Consider the following 20,605-nt stretch of genomic DNA (forward strand, 5'->3'; position numbering starts at 1 on the left):
GACTGTTGTGAAATAAAAACTCTATCTAATATTATGTGCACTAAAAACTTGTTACGGTTGAACTCTTGGGTGGTACAATATCATGTTTCCAGTATAACCTTTGTAAATTTAATTCTCAATACTTTTTCGCACTTTCAGTTGAAAAATCACTTTCCAATGCCGTTGGATGTCAGCTACATTTCCAAAGAAAACCAACCAGTTAAACTGACAACAGTGGGATCGGGAGATATCTATTCCTTCCCTCTGTTGTTAACCTACCACAGTGTTTTTCATCTCAAACCTGCTGGTTTCGAGTAAGTCTTCATCGAGTTTAACGCCGAAAGTTAGAGAGAAGTCTTCAACCTTTCTTAAGCAAGAAAAAGTGAAGCCTTTTTAAGAATTGTGCCTTCTGGTATGACGGATTGAACCTAGCCTTTGTTTGTTTTCACCGGGCACATCCCGGCGATAGAATTTATTTTCAATCCGGCATTTGTGTGAAAACCACACGGGTTGCACTTTTTGAATGGAAAATAAATGGCTTCTTTTCCCATCCAAGAGTTTCCTTTCTAGCCCCTTCGGGGCTTTAGACTCGATGCTTTAAACTACTAATCTACATTCTATTTCACTCATTTGTTACACAAATGTTTTTCTTTCTCATGGACCCCCTAAAATTGACACCAAAAATGCGAAATTTACATTTTTAAAGTTTTTCATACTTGTTCCGTAGCTACGGTGATTGCACAGAAGCTCTCAATTGGAGTGATTTGAAGACGAGCAACGAAAAACAGTTCTCCTGCCCTTCACCTGACAAAAGTGCTGATCCTTTCTACATGCAGGTAATATTCTCCCGCCATCAAATATATTTGATAATTTTTCTTTTACTACTGTAGATCCCTGTAATTCTAAACATTCATTCATTCATTCTTTCATTCATTCATTCGTCCGTGTATTTCTTATATTTGTGCAGGTGGTGATGAAAGAAGAGACGTACTCTTCCGTACACGGCATGTTGGACTGTGTACCACGTTACACGTTGGAGTGCTTTCCCGTCATCACGCTGCATAATTACCTACCGTGCACTATTAATTATAAGATCAAGGTGATTCTAATATCATTTCAGAAAGTATTTTTTTGAATACACTTTTCTCATACAATGTTTAAAGTTCCTCTGTCTTAGACAGATTTTCGTCTCAATGACGTAAATAAAAAGGCTTTTCGTGTCAAAATTCTGTATAATTTACCAAAAATTCAATAATATTGTGAAGCTAGTAAACTAATCATTGATGAATAATGCAAGCAGAGACTGGGACTGAGCCAACACGATATTAATGAACTGAAAGGAATAAATAGAGTGGGGCTCAGGCCCCCGAGCCCAGACCCCTGAATAGGGCGAGCAAATATGAAAGAGAAAAGGAAAAAGATCAAGGACTTGGAAGGAAGAGCTCGAAGGTAGAGGACTTCGAAAGAAGAGCTCAAAGGAAAAGGAAATGAAAAGGAGAACTTGAAGGAAAAGGACTTGAAAAGGAGAAGTTGAAGGAGAAGGATTTGAAAGAGAACTATCGTAAATCACATGCTAGAGTTATTAATTTATTTGATGTCATTATATCTTACATTTCTTGATAATAATTGGAAAAAGACATAAACTCCCTTCGTCACAATATGCTAATTTACTGTGGAAAATCCATTTTCCGGCTCAGAAAAGATTTTGCTTTGATCATATTGGTATCACCCGAAAAGCTGGTAGTTGTCTCTATTACTTAAAAAAAAAACTGGAAAAATCTTTCGCTTAGCCAGTAAAGCCCTGTATTTAAGTTGTACTCGTCTACTCCCTATCTCACAGCCGTTGTGGAGTTTTAGGTGGGAATTCAAATCTCGGCATATTTCTTTTACAGCTTTTTCTTCTTTAGTCTTTCTTCATATTGCGCTAATATAATAAAATGTCTATTTATTTCCTAAGGGTATGGCGAAATCGGAAAGTCTACCAGGCGGACACAATTGGCCTTTGTTTACCGTCAACTTCAGTGATAAACCTTCCATCTATATCGAGGTAAAAGAGCTTCATTAGTTTACACTATAGCTGATTGATAAAAAACATCTTTAATCTTTAATCAATTTAAAGGACACTTTACAGACCTCAAATGACAAGCTACACTCAAGAAAACATTGATTGAAAAACTTCTTTCCTTTATTTTTCCCGATCTTTGAAACAAAAGTTAAAGCTGAGATATTCATAAGCTAAGTTTAGAGAGGTATCGAACCCCTTTGTTGGGTTGTAAATTATCGCAACTACGACATGGATCGAGCGGGGGTACTAGGGCTCCAAACTGACAGGTATTTGCCACCCGACTTTCGACCCTCAGACTTTCAGTGGGACTAAAAAGGAGGAAAAAATAGGAAAATTTTGTGAATTTAGCGACTCTTAGTGGGACCAAATTGCTGAAATTATCCTATTTCAGACCCTTAGTGTGACTGAGATTTAAATTTCTGATTTTCCCAAACTTTACGTTCCAAGAAGAGCCTGTACCACTTACTTAGGTACCCCCAGGGATCTCTTCAACGTTAGGGAACATAAGTTTTTTTCTAGAAAGACAATTCTCTTTTGATATTTGGCTCCAATTTGATTTACGAAGAACTTTCCAATCACGCGTACAGTATTCAGATTATTGATGTTTCATTTTCATTGTGTACAGATTGAGTCTTATAACAACCAAAGATGGGAAGGAGGTTTGACATTACCAACAAAACCGGCAGATTCTTTGAACAAACCATCATTATCTTTCGTCATGATGTCTGGTGAACGCAAAATGGTAGGAAAATGATTTAATCAAGGAAACAATCAACTCTGTCATTTTAATCTCTCTGTGATTTAGCTTGAACTTGAACAGCTATTTACTGATTTCAATTTCTGTTCTAATTCGAAAAAAATTACTTATATTCTAATATAGTTTGATCTCATATAAAGGTGTACTTGAAGTCTTTCGTCCTACGCCAGAGTTATAGTTATGGAGACTTTACTGTTGTTATATTTTCGCAGAGGTAAAAATGCATAGGCCTTGTTCTCTAGTGGTTCACGTCGGATTGACGTGCTTAAATCCAAAAACTGTGTGTCCACATTGGCTGTATAAATCATAACAAATCTCGAGAAAACTCTTAAAAGCACGTCATCACATTCTGGGTTTTCTCTGCAAAGGAGAAGCACGTCACCATCATCATTTACGATCTATTTTTCATTTGATACAGGAATTGGGTGTTTATTACCAGTTAGACGGTTCATTGAACATCACCTTATATTCGCCTTACTGGCTTCTCAATAAAACTGGAAAACCGCTTGTCTATCAGGTAACTTTAGTATGAAAGCTTTTTGAGAGATGAAAATTTGTTTGTAAAGAATTAACTAGTAAGGAGCAAGGGTACATCCTTTTCATATCAGTCAACTCGAACCTTTATTACTCGAATTTTTTTTTTTTTTTTTTTTTTTTTTTTTTTTTTTTTTTTTTTTTTTTTATTATTGCTCGAATATATTATCTTAACTTATACAATAATAAAAGCCGGAGGCATTCCCGGTACGCTATAAAACAATTCTAATAAACTTCTTTTAAAAATAGCTAGTTTGGGAAATTTAATAAATAAATAAAAATTTAGAAATTGATTTTGGAAATTGCTTCAGCAATTTCAATGTCATTTGATTCAGTGAGGTTTTGGTCTCTCAATGACCGTGAACCTCTAACACACATGATAACACAATTGTTCAGGGCAAATGAAATCTTTCGATTTATCCAATTTGTCACGATATTGTAGTTAATTAATTCCACGCTTTTCAGCAATCATTTGGCTGAGTCTCTGATAAAATTTTCTACATTCGCGTCCTTTACCTCCATTTGAACAGAATACAAGGGGCGTAAAGCTCCCATGCTCAATCTGAATCACACACGCTCATTGTATGCCCTCTTCTCTCTTTTTCGTTAATTTCGTGAGCTTTCTCGATATCCATATTTCCATAACGTCCGGCTAATGGGTTAAACACCCTTATATCGAAAAATGCCTTCTGATATGGAATCCAGAAATCCCTAGCACTCACATCCAATCTTGCTTCATTTGACTTTATAGAGCCTTTTGAAATCTCTTCACCAGTGATCGCCTGAAGCGGAGGTTCAATTCGTACGTCCTTACAGATCTCAGTCAGAAGATCGGCGGTGATGTTTCTTAAGATGTTATGACGCAATGTAATAAAACCCCCTTTCTTACAGGATAAGGCATGCTGAAGATCGAATCGTGCACCACATGAACATGTTTCGGGAAGTCTGCTTAGCGGTTTCCCGTAGCGTATCTTGATGAGATCCCAAAACACACCTTTGTCGAGTTGGTAACCCTCCTCTTTGAGTGGGAGAGTCGAGAGCCAGATTGATGCTCCTTTCGTCGAGTTTATTTCGTGTAAGCGTTGCTGCGTTGTTGTCATGTTCTCGAACACGTGATCTGCCTTCGTTCGATGGTTTTCTCTGCGACAAGCCTTGATGTTGTTCTTTATCTTTCGCTGTTCGTTTTGATCCAGATTATATGATCGTTCTTGGTTGGCTATGTTGTTAGCCAGACTTTGTGTCATCTCAATTGAGTTTTTGAACTCGTTCTTGGCTTCCTCAGCAAAGATAGGTATTCCCAGCCCACCCATGCTTGGTGGAAGAGAAATAGCTTTCGTTCATTGCCTGTAGCTGGATACCACCAGTGATGTTTGGTATGAACTCTGTTGTAATGATGTTATCGAGCTGGTGTAGAAAATCGTCAATGCCATCTATTGTTCGCATAAAGTACGTGATTTTATGCTTGTAGCCATTTATAAAGCATACATAAGCTTCATGTGGAGCGAACTTTGCAATGTTAGATAGCGTTGTGATTTCATTTGACCAATTAGTGATTTTCTCCATCATGAAGTCTCTGCGGAATTGAAGAGAGCCAACAACTGCGCCAAGATGTTTACGTCCATTTGTTGTGATTTTGATATCTGAACCAATGAATACAGTTTGAGCTAGGTCAACATTGTGAGGTTTAACGATCAACCATGACTTTGAAGGTTCAGGAAAGTATCCATATTTAGGACCAAGTCGGCAGACTTCATCCCATAGAATCTTAAGGCCAACCAGCTTGCCAACACCAGCAAGATCATCTGCGAATGCTGCAATCTTTGCATCGGCTGAGATTGATTGGATTCTTTCGACACTTCTCAGGATCAAGGGAATTATAGCAATAGCATATATGAACATTGCTATGGGATCTCCCTGTGTGGTTCCCTCCATTGACTTGATTTCAGCACCACCAATGATGAACAATCTTGCTTGGTATTGGTAGCAGTTGGTGACAAACGTTGAGAGGGACGGACAAATGACTTTGGCATTATGGATGAACGCCATGCGGTTCACGCTGTTAAATGCATTTGCCGCATCGATGAGCAGAACAGCTTCGGTTTCTTCATTAGCAAATATTTGTCTGATTGCGTGAACAGCAGCTTCCGATCCAGCTTCTTGACCAGCGCAGACTTGAAGGGAACCAACACTTTGAAGGACATCGTCTTTAACGACGGAAGCAATGACCTTTCCAATAATACGTCGGAGTACTTCACCAACACCAATCGGGCGGATGCCAGGGTTTTTGTTCAACGGGATAAGACGACAGGCTAAGATTGGCTGAAGTGAATCTTCAGAGTGAATTTCTGTACAAAGTGTTCTAGCAAATCTCGCCAATGCTTTGCACAAATCAGTAGACTCTTGACCATATTGTTTGGATGTCAGCAATCTCTTCCAGCCATCTCCATCCATTCCAGAGGGTCCAGAGCCACCTTTAGTTCTTGCTGCTGCTTGACGAATTGCATCAGCATCGATTTCTTCAAAGATAACAGGATGGACTTCGATTGGTTTGTCTGTTAAGAGAACATCGTCTTCAGCTTGTTGTGGCTCAGGATGTTTCTGACGAAGTATCTCCAGTGTCTCATCATTCAAAGGGACGATACCATCGACCATGTTATCACTTAGAAGTTTGATGGCACCATTGACATTGCCCTTTGACATCCGCTCAATGAATTTTTTCGATGTTGATTTTATCGAACTCACAGTCTTTTTTGGCGATTTTAGACGATCTTGAATCGTTTGATCCTTCTTTAAAAGAAGATCAAGGATGAATCCTTCACTCCATTGTTTCATTCTTCTTTCCAGTGCTGCTTTGTGGTCTTTCGACTTCGAATTTTTGGATGGCTTTTGAAGGAGAAGCGCTGGCATTATCATGATGGTCTTTAGGGCGATACTTTTCAGTGGTGAGTTCTCTACCCATGCATTGATCAGCCTGGTTAATTCGTGGATGTATTGTTTACCAGCAGCACCTTTTGGAAGAAGAAATATGTTTTTCTTCCAGTACACAATCTTCTCGTACGAATGGTTCACCTTTTTTACAAATGAATCACCATCACAACTTCCCCATTTGAAATCGTAAGGCTTCACTGGATCTGGCGCAGATGGTGGTGGATCAGGAGGTTTTGGGGGCAGCTTGTTGGTATCTGTTGTGGCTTGTTGTAGGACCTCGTCACTGATTGATGTCACTGTTGTGTTTGTGGTCTGAACCTTGGTCTGGACAGTATCTACTTCTGGTGGGGTTTTTTCCTTGCAAGCTTTTGACTGCATATGTCTTTTCAGCCCTCCAGTGGTTTTGCAAATTTGTCCACATTTTTCACATTTTATGGTTGTTGAGATCTCTGAGTCTTGGCTGGATGCCATTTCTCCTGTCTTCTCGTAAAACACCAGGTCTTGATGTATTCTAGACTCTTCACTCTGTTGGAGAGACGCGTCTACCTCCTGGCTGCAGAGGATTTTTCTTCTGGCTATATATTCGAGCCAGTCAGTCTATTTCAACTGACCTTCTGCACCCTTGACTACAGGCGTCTTTTCTTCGAGGTAATTGTTCGCCCTCTCACTCCGGCTACCTTGCAGCGGCAGTCTTTTCTTCAGGATTTTTCGACCTTATCTAGCACCTTGACCTGGGTTGAGTTGGTTGAGTTTCGTTGTTTTTGTGTTGAAACGGTTATTAAATTGTAGCTTACAGTAAGTAGTTTCCTTGTCAAGCAACTTTGTAGAAGAATCAGCTTTCTTTTGACTTTACAATCGCGTTCTTCTTTACATGTTTACTTCTGCGACATTTTTACTTCCGCCATCTTGAACCGTCAACCGTTACTCGAATCTTTCTGTAATTTTAGCTAAGATATTGGTCCTGCTCTCAGCTGTAAAGTGGTTTGAATTACTCTCTGTAGTTCGAATCTTTCTCTAGTTCGAATAAGATTTTTGGCCCCTTGAAGATCGAATTTGAAAGAGTTAACTCCGCTAAAAAATTTTCCAAAAATGTAATGTTTTAAAGAAGACATTTTTACGTTAAAACTGTGTACAAATTCCTAGGTGTTTCAGGCAAAACTTGGTTAGTTGAAAAAAGAACCCTCTACTCAAAAAAATAAAAATCGAGAAATCCTTTTTGATTGGACAATGCGGGACAAAGGTAGTGTTCTACGAAATTCAAAAAAACAAACTATTAGATATGCACCATTGCACCATTGCAATGTCTTCTGACATTACATCACATTACATCACGGACCCAATAGCTGGTTGGTTGTAAGAGACGTCAAATCAGTCAATACGTCACTTTCAACCAATCAGCTGTTTGGTCTCGCCTATAAAAACAACTATAAACTATATAAATGTAGTGAGTTAGTAGAGCAGTTTTAAAGTTGGAATTATTTTCTCTAAATTGTTTGCAGCCAGCGGGGAGCAGCATCCAGCAAATTCACCAAGAGAACGATGTAAATGCCCTTATGATGCTCGTCAAAGGGAAACATAAAAAGGTAAGCGAAATAATGTGTCCCGAAGATTCATGTAATGATTTACTCTTCAAGGAGAAAAGATCTGATTATTCGAGTGGAGAACGAATACTATGGTTGAACTAAAGTCTGTCTCGAAATAATTTGCAAATGGAGAAAAAAATGGCTGTAACTTTTGATAGAATTCGAATCAAGTTGCGATTTTGTGCTTGTTAAAAAGATATTCGTGAGTGGAATATTATCAAGTAAAAAATTTGATAAAAAAAAGGAAAATGAAAATGAAAAAATGAAGAAGAAAAAAATCAACTTTTTGTAGAAATGTGGTGTAATTACCATTTTCACAGGAGTGACTCTTCAATCTTAGATAATCATCAATGTCAAAAAAATTTTCAAAAATATTCATTCAATCAAAAGATATCGAACAAAGTTTATTGCTGGTTGATCGACAAAAGGCTGTTTTTTGTCGTTTTTTACCAGTTTTTACTATTTTATAGAGTCAACTAGCAATAATTTTTGTTTGATATCTTTTGATTGAATGAATATTTTTGAAAATTTTTTTGACAGTGATGATGATCCAAGATTGAAGAATCACTCCTGTGAAAATGGTAATTTTACCACATTTCTACAAGAAGTTGATTTTTTTCTTCTTCATTTTTCATTTTCCTTTTCCTTTTTTTTCTCAATTTTTTTACTTGATAATATTCCACTCACAAATATCTTTCTAACAAGCACTTAATCGCAACTTGATTCGAATTCTATCAAAAGTTACAGTCATTTCTTTCTCCAGCTGCAAATTATTTCGAGACAGACTTTATCTACAATCTCCACCGTAATATTTGGCACAAAAGGGGAATTCCCTCAAATTTGAAAACCGCCAGTGATTTTTAAGTGCTTTGAAATGCGGTTGGAAAGTAGAGTTTCGACCTTCCCAAATAAAAACCCAATGAAATCGTAATTCTTGCCCGAGCTTTATATTCTGACAAATATTAAAATATCAAAAATGTTTGGTTGGAGATTGTGAAAGATGTTTTGTTTAGTAAACAAATACAATTAATCTTTAGTGAGTTAAACCATCTTGCTCTGTCTTCACCAATTTCTGATGTCTCGCTGGACTCACTCACTGCATCTGATTGGTTCGAAAGTAAATATAATTTTGAAACTCTTTTTGAGAGAGGCCCGTGAATTAGGCCTTGCGTAAACTTGACGGAGTCTTGTCTATTAATAACACATTTCCTTAAGCCAAAATATCAGTTTTCTAGACTCTAGGAGTTCTAATAATACAATGTTCTTCTCACAGGCGAAAGTGAAAGTGAAAAATAGCGAGTCATGGTCAAATGAATTTTCATTGGATACTGTTGGCAGTGGTGGTTCCTTGAAATGCAATGGTCCAAGAGATCGAGTTTATGAGGTATATTTATATTATTCTTCACTGTGTGTGACGCAAAAATTTCCTCCCTTTGATAATTCAATCTTCTTGTTACGCATTTTGACAGAACTTATTTTTTTGTACAATATCTACTCTGGAAAGAAGAAGGGTAAAATTAGATTTTTTTGAAAACTTTTTGTGACGCACCCGGTAGAAAAATTGTCAACTTGTTCGTGGTCATTGCAAATAAATGAAATCTATACATTCTCTACACATAATTCGTTCTTGGTATGAACTTCCAACTCGAGTCTCTCTTAATAGTTTCCCGCCCCTTTATTTTAGATTGGTTTGAACATCAGTTTGTCGTACTTTGGATTGACGAAGATTGTGACGTTCACGCCACTCCGAATGTTATCTAACCACACCAAGGTATTGACGCACTTCTCTCATTTCAAAGGGCATCTGATATTATCTTGACCCTAGCCTTAACAACAAGGCATGAAGGTCCAATGGCATAACAATAGTCGATTATTTGTTCGCAATGGATACACTTCGTACCAGAAGGCACCGTTTGTTCCAATACGAACTTGAATTGACTGAGCACCTAATTGACATACAGTACCACGGACAGCTAACCCTAACTAAGGCTCGATACTGGGCCAGAAAGGCTAAACTTTCATAGAACCAACCTATTATTATATCGAGGTCCTTCACAGACCTTTCAAGTTCGCTGGTCATTCACTTGATATGCCTTCAGGATTAATTTCCTCCCTTTTACTTTTTGGGAGCGCAGTCGAATTGCTCAGAGATGGTGGAAGTTAACACATTTTGAGAAAAACCTTGATGCTCTCTGTACTTCACACACTATTCATTGAACAAGTACACCCCTATTGAAATTTATTCTTGCGTGAAGTTGGTGATTTTTAACCCTTATTATAACAACAGTGTTAAAGCTTTTCAGTATCCAACGTCTAAGGGGAGTATAAAAAGATGTTTTTCCGTCTCAAAATTCTGCATAATTTGCTTTGGAAAATCCGTTTTTCTTCTCAGTCGGAAAACCTTTCTCTGACCGCTTGTAAATCAAAGTCTTTTCATTTTTGTTTCTAGTACACCATCAGTATGGCAGAGAGTAATTCTAAATCATCCGAATGGCACACGGTAAACCCTGATGAAGTAAGTCAAATGCCCCAAAAAACAACCTTTTTACTTTCACTCGTATCTTTCCATACAAATTTTTCCTTATATTTGGCTATTCCAAAAAACAATTTACCCTCGAGTATGTTGGGGAGGATGAACCCCCTAAAATTGTCGCAACATCACAGAAATCATCATCATCAATGGAGTTTCAGTAGATTTTTTTAGTTATCCCCGTGTATTTTCGTCTAACGTTTGAGACCTCCCCTGAACATTTACCTGTTTTTAAGGAACTTGGATTTTCAGCAAATTTCCCTGACCTTCTTAGATCTCCAAGATCTTTTGATTGCAACCATTGGACGGACGATATAAATTTCTCAGCATGGGGGTAAAATCTGTTTTTGGAATACCCCTTTTGCTTTGATTTGGCATCGTAGAAGAGTTCTAGAAAAATTCGTGTTTTCATAATTTAAGAACATTCCATTCTGGCCGACGAAACTTCCTTTGGTCAACCTTTACATTAACATCAATGGGCAAGATTCAGTGAAATTCAACCCTGAAGTTGGAAAAACTTTACTGTTGAAGTTCCAGAATGAGGTAATTTTCTTTCAAAATTGTCATTTAGATTTCTTATCTATCGCAGATACCCTAGTTGACTTGAAACAAACTCCCTAAATGGTAAAACGAGCAGTATTTTCGTTGCCGCCTTAAAGATTCCCTGTTCAACGTTAAAATTTGATTGTGACCTTCCCTTTGGTTTCAAACTTCGCACCCCTTGGGTAGACTGCTGGCATCCTTGGGTAGGCTGCTGGCATCCTTGGGTAGGCTGCTGGCATCCTTGGGAAGGCTGCTGGCATCCTTGGGTAGGCTGTTGGCATCCTTGGGTAGGCTGTTTGCATCCTTGGGTAGGCTGCTTGCATCCTTGGGTATGCTACTGGCATCCTTGGGTAGGCTGTTTGCATCCTTGGGTAGGCTGCTTGCATCCTTGGGTATGCTGCTGGCATCCTTGGGTATGCTACTGGCATCCTTGGGTAGGCTGTTGGCATTCTTAGGTAGGCTGCTGGCATCCTAACCAACGGATTCGTGTTTTTCTACTATATGCGGTTTTGTAGAGGTCTGCGATTCAGACTACGGCCCACCTAATGAATATCATGAGCAAATTCGTACGCTTTTTTTTCAGGTTGGAGGAGTTTGTGTAGATTACCAAGAAAAAGACTCGTCCTCAGTCCTTTCGTTCAATCCTTACTTCGCCGGTGCAGCTCCTGTGCGGCTTGAAAATCTTTGCAAAAAGATCGGCATGATCGCTTATAAACAAGCGTGAGTAATTTTTTCGTTTATGTGTTCATGCAAAGAAATTTCACCTGACACTAAAAACCACAAGACACGTCACGAGTTAAATGTAAATGTAAATGATTAAGGAAAAAGCTCTGGCGAAAATTAGAAGTTAAGAAGATTCGATTTAAGTTAAGCTCTGGTAAAATATTTGAACAAATTGTGCTCACCGTGCGTTTTCGAGTTCTGGATATTCCACTCTAACAAATTCCGAACGGAAACATTTTGTTCACTTTGTCCTTCTTTTTCTAACAGAGGTTCGGTAATGGGTCACGTGTTAACACACGACCAATCAGTGTTGTACACGTGGGATGATCCAACCATGGAACAAGAATTGATTTGTTCCATTGTCAATGATGAAGCCAGTGAAACAAGGATCAAACTCGATGCCGTAAGAATGAACCTGTTCCAACTTACACACAACGCTGTTTCAACGTTCATCTAATGTTCGTGACATCCACATACACAGTAGTTAGATGAACGTTGAAATAACGTTGTTTGCCGGTTCATGATTTGATAAGTATTGTTTTCATTTAACTTTCGCAAACGTTTCTAATTTTTAAACGAATCTTCAACCAAGGATGAAAAGGCCACATAAGGGCAGTGTTGCATTATGGATGATCAATTATTTTATGAATTTTTACTCACATAATTTAGTGCTAGAGAAGACCAGTCCAATTTTTAAGATTCCAACACTGTTGTAATTACTAAAAAGTAGGTTTAACTGAACAACATAAGAAAACATCAATCTTCGACAAAACTCTGAAACCGTTGACCGAAATTGTAATGTCTGAAAAAATTCATTGTAATAGATCTTAGTTTTTGATTTTTCTAAAAAAGTGTTGCATTGTGGGATTGTTTCAGGAAAATTACAATAGAATTCCCTCAAGGAATTCCTAAGAGATTTCTATTGTAATACTCCCGAAACAATCCCACAATGCATCGCTTTTTTAGAAAAATCGAAAACTCCGATAAGGTCTATTAGTTAGTTCTTCTCTTTGATTATTTACAGAACGATTTCGGACGAATGAGAGTTGGAGATGGTGCAATTTATTGGGTTTCCTTTCTGGATGGTCTTCAACGTGTTCTATTGTTCACTGATAACTTCAAATCTGCTTACTGCGCATGTCAGGTAATCGCAGGAAATGATTTGGAAGTTTTTATCTTCTCTTCGTAGAGTGCTCGATAAATTGGTAAAGCATTCATATATAAGAGTTGACGAAATTCTTATTTCAGAGTTAAGTCAACTCTTATATATCGGACGAAGGATCGAGAGAAAAATACCATTAGATGTTAGAAATTTCCCAACTCTTAATATATGTAGTCTATGAATAAGTTGTACTGTGCATAGCAAAACATATGGCAAAACACTTGCGCACACTGGAAAGCTCCTCCAAAGAGAATACGGGGCATCTCAAAAATGATTAGACAAAAACAACGGTACTGTTAATGTATAAAGTCGAATGTGAACAAATGTTTTCCTCTTTTGAAAACTAATTAGGTTCGACTGATTAAGCGTAAAAAGTGTAATTATCATTGTAAACAATTTGTATTTTTCTTCAGGAGCAAAATTTACGCCCAACCATGGAAGTTGATTTTGAGATTGAGAGTTTTGGTTTGTCACTTGTCAATGTTGATAAGAGAATGGAGATTGGCTACTTAGCTATCCGACAGTAAGTATAAAGCAGAAACATATCAGAAAGAAAAACAATTAAAACCCTTCTTTGTATATTACCTCAAATTCAAATCATTATTGACACCATTAAAACAACCGTTGGTAATGGCAAAAATCGGAAGAAAGTTGCAGAGGTAGATTTCATAGAAAGAACTGCTGAAATCTGCCGCTGTAACCTCACTTTGGAGATAAAACGTCACGAATTTTCCTTTATTTCTCATCTTGGATATTGATTGGAAGATAGGGTGCTGTCACCTTTAGTGGGCGGGGGGGTATCCTTTAGGATCCGTAGCATCTTTTTTCAGTTCGAAAGTTTCAAAATTATTTCAAACCCCTGAACATGGGAATGCTATAGATTGGTCCCCTGGGTACTTCGAATGATATTCGTGACTTCTCATTATAGGAGCAAGACTGTATGGGAGCAACGCAAGAAAAAGAACCGCTGGAAGGCTTTACCGCTCGCTATGTGTGAAGCTCTCGAAGAAGGTTATCTCAATTATCAAAACAAAAAAGGCGCAGTCAAAGAGAAAGTTCTGGATAAAGAGGTACGTTTATACCACTGACCTTTATATCCCTGGACCAAACTATATCCGCCATCTTTGATTAAAGTTTTTTTGAAATTGGTACTCGAGATGAAGCCATGGCAATGTTAAAAATTAACATCTTATGGCGCTACATCATTAAAAGTATTTGATGGAAAGTAGACCTAGCGCTCTCGATGCATTTACACCGCTATTGATTAGTGCCGCCATTAGGGCACCACAAAAAACTCCGATCAAAGATTTTGTTTTGCCGGGATTAAGAAACTTGGTCCAGGGATACATAAAGGTCAGTATATCTTTAGTATCACTTGATGGTTTCATTGATAAAACGTTTAGTGTATGCGGACAAAGATGTTGTATAATATGTGAGGTTTGCTACAGATAGTGGGGGGCGTACGAGATTTCGATATTGCGGAAATGGGCTTGTTTTTGTGCGGAATTTCGGTAATCACGTCAAAACACTTCGGTATTTCGGAATCCAAAAAGACCTCGGTTTCGGAAAAATAACTTTTTTTACTGCGGAAATTCGGTCTGAAGAGCTTTAGTTTCGGTTTTTCGGTATCCGATTGGTGTGCGGATAAAATGAGGTTAAGCATACCAGAAATCACGATGAACGGGACGAAAACACGAAATTGATTGGTTGAACTCACTAGCCTGTTTTAATTTCTGGTCGTGATTTTACCATTGGGGACTTAACCTCACTAATTTCTATCCACAAAAGACCTTCTGAATCAATGACGTCAAGCACAAGCGCGCGCTAGATCCTAGCGGCGTTCGCGCACATATGATGGGTATAGGTATAGATTGCTCCCCAACACAATCTTATTTCATTCGCGGACCTTTTGTAAGCAGTGAAAAATTGAAGCTTTTTCAAAACAGACCAAAGCTGGTACGATGAATGGCACGATGCCTCGAGGGCTTTGTGAGAAGGTCAACATCTTTATAATAAGGCGTTAATATTTTACTGAGAGTCAAATCATCACCTATCATTCGGAACGATATGAAAATCCAGTCCTATAACAGGGTTCCCGCCCAGCGGTCAGGGAAAACCTGGAAAATGGGTTGTTTTTTGAAAAAGTCAGGGAAAACCTGGAAAAGTCAAGGAATTTTCGTAAAATTTCTCAAAAGTCAGGGAAAAGTCAAGGAGCTTTTTTTCCAGAATGCCTTGAATTTGATGGTTTTCAGTCAATCTTTGAATCTCTATTTTTTATTTTTTTAAAAGTCAACACACTTTGACCATTGTAAAGCTGGCCGGGTTATTTTTGAAATAATTATTTTACTACAAGACGAAAAATTTGACGTTTTTGGTCAGGAAAGAATCTTCTCTTTCCATTCTAAGTCAGGGAAAACTACTCTTCTCAACACTTTTTTTAGAGAAAAAGGGTGGATTTTAAAGCATAAGTCAAGGAAAATTTTTCGCGCTCGCTTCGCTCGCATTATCTTTTACAAACTTCCTTTTTTGAGGTCGGGGGTTAAACTGGAATTTGTGTCCTCTGGTCTTTGTGTCGTACCACCTCTTTGCAGCGTGCGGTGTCCGCGGGGTGTAATAGTTGTACTGTATGTGGCAAAAATATTCTTTTCCCACAGTTTCTTCCTTTTTTTCTTCAAGTTTTTCTTTAATTAAGTGAAGATTATCTACAGAAAAAAATTCGGTATCGGAATTAGTAAAATATTTTTGCGGAATATCGGAAATCAGGTCAAAAATGCTCGGAATTTCGGAAATCAGAAACCCCGTACGCCCCCCCCCAGATAGGATTTATGAAAATATCATGCTTGAATACAGTTGACTCTCGCTGATTCGAACTCGAACGGGGGAATCTTATTTGTTAGATTTGCTGAGAGTTTCGAATTATAGAAAGTATTTTAAAAAGAATTTTCCTGACGGAGATTGAAAATTTAGTTCGAATTATAAAAAGATTCGAATAATATAAATTTCAATGAGCGAGAGGCTACTGTGCTTTTTAGAAGATCAATAAAGAGGATGAGATGTGCAAACATTGGAAAGCAAGGTGCAAAAAAGATGTCATTTCTAAATTTAAATTTGATCATTACCTTTATTGTTAGGTGGATTACGAGAAGATGTTTATTACAAAACCTGAGAAGATTAAGATCCGAAGAACGTACCACAGCGGTCTTGGTTTCAAATACACAATCTCACCTAATGAAATGCGTGTGCATGCTTCTATCAGCTCAATACAGGTCAGTTTTACCAAACCAAATGTCTAACATTGGGTCATTCCAACTTACACCAGGGGGTTGGACAAACATTTGGAGGGGATAATCTGAGAATTACTTCCATGAAGGTATAAGAACATTTTTTGGAATTTCCAGGGGCCTAGTTATAATTTTTGAAGGCTTCACTTTTTCTTGCTTGAGAAAGTTGGAGGATTCTCATTTAGCCGTCTGCTGAAACTCAATTAATGCACTTGTGTATCTCTGTGCTGAGACATTCAAGCCATGTATTTAAAGTAAAAAACTTACCTCTGAATACCACAAATACATGAAAATGCTTATTTGGTTATCCATTATGTAATCTGAAAAATAACTCACTCTGGTTTTACATTTCAGTTGGATAGTCATGTTCCAGGTTCGACCTTTCCAACAGTCTTGCATATGGTTGAACCACCAAAATCTGTTGCTTCGGAAAACGGTATAGTCCTCTTTCACAGATATTATATATTAAAATGCTAGATATAACTTCTCTGTCCCTGGCTGATACAAAATAATGCGCCATCTTTCAAAGTAACCATAGTTCGTTGCCGACCCTTTGATCAATCAAACATTTATCTTGCTTTCTCGCTTCCCGCCGTGTCAGTTGTGGATTATGATTGTACAAATTGCCGGTTACACAGTGTCCGGAAAAAAATGAAATATGTTTGATGTCTATCGGCAATTATGATTAAAACGGTTGAATTGGAATTAGGGTGAGAAATCGACCCTTACGGTGCCTTTTTTTTGAGACCCTTAAGGGCTCTGACCATAGTCAGAAAATTGATTTTAGTATCTGAACATAAAAGGTATGTTTTAGATTCTTTAACACTTTTAACAAAGAATTGCCTTTATAAATTGCTTTTTAATCAAATCCCTTAAGAGTAATTAAGAACTTAATTGCTAAAATGACGTTATGAACTTTAAAAAGACGTTAAATATTGTTGCATCACCTTCTTTTATAAAAAGTGCTAAGTTTTAATAGGTAATTAACCTTTTTGTTTCGAACTTTTTTCAAACTGTCCGCAAAGAATTGAACTATTTTAAATTTTGCGGAAAATTTTTCTAAAAAGATGTGTCAAAAGTTATGACTGTTTATTTAAGCAAAATCCAGATGAAAAATTGATGAAAAACCACTATTTTGAAGATTTCGAGACAAAGAAGCATTTACAAAAATTTTCCGCAAAAATTCTTATTCTTCGGTAAAAGATACATCATCTACTGCAAAATTTTTTTCAAAATGTTTTTTCTTCGCCGAAACTAAGCTCTTCAAAGTTGAAATACTCTTCCTCGCAAAAGTCTTCATTTTCTTCTTCATCAAATTTTTTCAATGCAATTTTTGAATTTTAAGATTCAGGAATAGTTTGTCTAACAAAAAATGTATAACATGCCATAGTGTTGTTGGTTACATCCGTCAGAAAACACATTTTAAACACAGCAATTATGAAAAATTCACTATGGTCAGAGCCCTTAAGGGTCGCATGTACGGTCGATCGTTTACCTTGAGTGCCCCCCTCCCTCCCCGGGTGAACACAACCTTTGTTTCTGTTTTGATATTATACTTTTTTCTGGACACCCTGTACAACATAACTGACTCTCGATTTGTTTACTGTATTGTAACAGTTTGTTTTTGTGTTTAGCTCCAAAGCCATTCTTTGAATTGAGTTTAATGACAAGGATCGGTGACAAAAATGTGGTCAATGAAGTCAGGTTTGTTTACAAATTTTAATCGGAAGAGTGTCCGAAATTGGAGGATCCTCTCGACGAAGTATACATTCATACACGTTTTTTGAAGCCTTTGGATGTTTTAAACTTTTGAGTTTTAAGGCTAAAAATGTTCTTAACATGTTCTTATTTTGAGGATTTTGTGAATATTTTTGAAAGTGTTTTTGAGTCCACAATGCCTAACGTTCTTAACTTGTTCTTAACATTTTGGCCAACGAAGCCTTATGTTCTTATATGGTTTTTTCTTATAAAAAAACGTGTATTATCTCTTATAGCTCTTGATTTTGATAACATCCGAGTAGATCTTGCTCACTGAACAAGCTTTGAGATTTTCATACTATTTTTCAGACTATACAAAATAAGCTTTTGGGTGCTGTACTTGGCTAAACTTGAAACAATCTCCCCGCGGGAATAATTGCTGTCCATCGAAACCGTAATAATAGAACCCAATCTCTTCCGTTTTTGTTTTTGGGCAAAATACATGGCGATTTTAAATGTTTTGGCAAAATAACCAGGTCTGATCTTCACATCCGCTGCATTAGAGCAGAGTTGGTAGAATTGGATGAGTATCCCAACGGTGACCCAACGTGCTTTGAAAACCAGACGCTTGTCCCCAGTCTTTTCATTGAGCGTGATCATGGTTCCATTTCGTTTTAGCTATTGTCACGTGTTGATTCAAGAGATGGATGTGAGGGTTGATATTGGATTTTTATTGGCTCTGATGGAACTCTTCAGTCATGCAAGAGCTCGAACAACCGAGGTAGATATTGTTTCACAAAAAGTTATTTGACTGTTTGTGATGAGTAAGTTTTCTTTTCCTATGTACCGGGTGTACCAGAAAAAAGTCCCCCTTTTTGAAGTGAAATTTCTTGAGTCATTTATCAAATTCAGTAGACTAGATCAAAAGTTATGCCCTAAATGCTAAAACATTAGGCGAAAAACGAGGGCATCAAATCATCATAAAGAAAGCACTTCTTTTATCAATTTATTAAAGTCTTTCCATGTTGTCCTTTAAGGTGTCTTATATTAATTCTCCTTTTGTTTTCTTTGTCTAATTTAACGAGCTTCCATTGGTATCATCAAGAGACATGGTGCATATTTTCCGAGCCTTTAGCTTTCAGGCAATTCAGGACTTTTTTCCTCTTGTCGATGATTGTATTTTCAATTGACAACCTCGCTTTTAAGAGCAAAAGTAACAGATTTTTTAATGTCTTTTATGTTTGCTATAGAAAGAACAATACGCGCTTGATATTGGCCAAGCAGCAACAAAGTTTGAAGAAAGCGCTGAATTTCAGGTATAATATTTCTTTAACCATTTTTTCCATTAACTAAGTAGTCTAGCACGCTAGACAACTAATTCAAACATAGTTAGAAAATAAGAAAAAATAAAACGAAGGGACAAATTGTAGTTTATAAAAACATTATCGATATGATATTATCGCATTATATATCATTTAAAAATCCAAGGAAATGTTTATTTTTGAGTTATGCTTCTTCTTATAAACGACTACAGTCTACTAATCGAGTGAAATTTTCATTAGTGTTGATTATTCTACTGATTCTAAATGTTTTTTATTATACAGGCAGCCAAACAAGATCGATATTACGTTTTGAACGACTTTCATTTATCACCGCTAAAGGTATTAATTTCAATATTATTCAATTAGATTTGTATTTTATTAGTGAGATGTGATCTTAGCATGAAGGTAGAGCATCCAGCTACGGTGCGTAAGTTTGTGGGTTCGATCCTCAGCCAGGTCATACTAAAGATTTCCGAAGTGGTACTTGTTGTCTTATCCTAGTTAACTAAGCCCGTATTCACAAGGCTATAAAGACACATGACTTAGGTAATATAGCCTTTTCGGCGCTTTTAAGATTTGTCTTGGGATTTTTGGAGTTTATTTGACTTTTTCAGTCATTACTTACCAACAGATTTTTCGTAGTGACTGAATCAAACTAGGTTTGAGATAGAGGTTGTTGATGTCTCTCTACTTGATAATCAATAACTAAAGATGAGATATATCAAGGGAATACGGTGGCACCCTCTCTACTATCTTCAGATAGACAGCTATGAAAAAGGAGCCTTTGAGTCGCTTTGTTTTTGTCGTCATCTTTTTTAGATTCACGTCAGTTTCTCTTTGACGGGTGGTTCAAAAGACGAAAATGCTATTGCTTCGTTGCATGGTAACGTGTTGAACTTATTGTTGCAAAGTGTTGGGCTGGCTTTCACCGAAGTACAAGACGTACAATTCAAGTAAGAACTGCTTGTTATGATTCAAAACGCTAGTCTGTTCAGGTGTTCTAGCCTGTAGATTTCTTTGCTATTCAAGCTCTGTGCGGAAATTAAGATTACTTTACGTCTTTCGTTCTCGTTCTCAGAAACAATTGAATATATCTAAACTTTCCTCGCTGTTTTTCTCTTTTAAGTGAAAAACAAGGAAATTTCAGGTTCTTTTCGGGTACTTCTAGCCAGCTCCTGACCAAATGGCCTAGTCTTGAATTACCCTCATGTAATAAGATGGAGGGTTGGAAAAATCTTCATTTTTAGGAGGAGCGGTTGATCAAATTACCGGGGAATACTAGGAGATTGTACCTCTGAAAACCCCCCAAAATGAAGTTATTATAGACTAACACCAGGCTATTTAGAGCAAACTATTTAGATTCTTCCTCTGACAGCTGAAACATAAGTAAGGTCCTCCTAATAAGGTCCGGAGGGGTGGAAAAAATTTGGAAAAATTAACAAACAGGTGGCGGTGCCGAACGATGACAGCTCTTGCTTGGTGAGTTTCCTTCCGCCCTGA

General features: G+C 37.3%; 1 protein-coding gene across 1 annotated transcript in view; it reads left to right on the forward strand.

Moving 5' to 3' along the window:
• Positions 1-20,605, forward strand: part of LOC136808687 (intermembrane lipid transfer protein VPS13A-like) — an 87,595-nt gene that overhangs the window by 62,061 nt on the left and 4,929 nt on the right. Inside the window, exons 49-71 of the mRNA XM_067065229.1 lie at positions 139-293; positions 707-815; positions 947-1,078; positions 1,937-2,026; positions 2,670-2,786; positions 3,220-3,318; positions 7,763-7,846; positions 9,120-9,230; positions 9,531-9,617; positions 10,296-10,361; positions 10,797-10,919; positions 11,503-11,639; positions 11,910-12,045; positions 12,667-12,786; positions 13,218-13,327; positions 13,733-13,874; positions 15,936-16,070; positions 16,440-16,521; positions 17,720-17,789; positions 18,462-18,564; positions 19,034-19,099; positions 19,388-19,444; positions 19,925-20,058. Of these exons, the coding sequence (XP_066921330.1) occupies positions 139-293; positions 707-815; positions 947-1,078; positions 1,937-2,026; positions 2,670-2,786; positions 3,220-3,318; positions 7,763-7,846; positions 9,120-9,230; positions 9,531-9,617; positions 10,296-10,361; positions 10,797-10,919; positions 11,503-11,639; positions 11,910-12,045; positions 12,667-12,786; positions 13,218-13,327; positions 13,733-13,874; positions 15,936-16,070; positions 16,440-16,521; positions 17,720-17,789; positions 18,462-18,564; positions 19,034-19,099; positions 19,388-19,444; positions 19,925-20,058 (2,465 nt within the window). The remainder of the gene's footprint in view (positions 1-138; positions 294-706; positions 816-946; positions 1,079-1,936; positions 2,027-2,669; positions 2,787-3,219; positions 3,319-7,762; positions 7,847-9,119; positions 9,231-9,530; positions 9,618-10,295; positions 10,362-10,796; positions 10,920-11,502; positions 11,640-11,909; positions 12,046-12,666; positions 12,787-13,217; positions 13,328-13,732; positions 13,875-15,935; positions 16,071-16,439; positions 16,522-17,719; positions 17,790-18,461; positions 18,565-19,033; positions 19,100-19,387; positions 19,445-19,924; positions 20,059-20,605) is intronic.

Source organism: Clytia hemisphaerica, unplaced genomic scaffold (genome assembly GCF_902728285.1).
Source record: "Clytia hemisphaerica strain Z4C2 unplaced genomic scaffold, Clytia hemisphaerica genome assembly, whole genome shotgun sequence".
Taxonomy (NCBI): Eukaryota; Metazoa; Cnidaria; class Hydrozoa; order Leptothecata; family Clytiidae; genus Clytia; species Clytia hemisphaerica.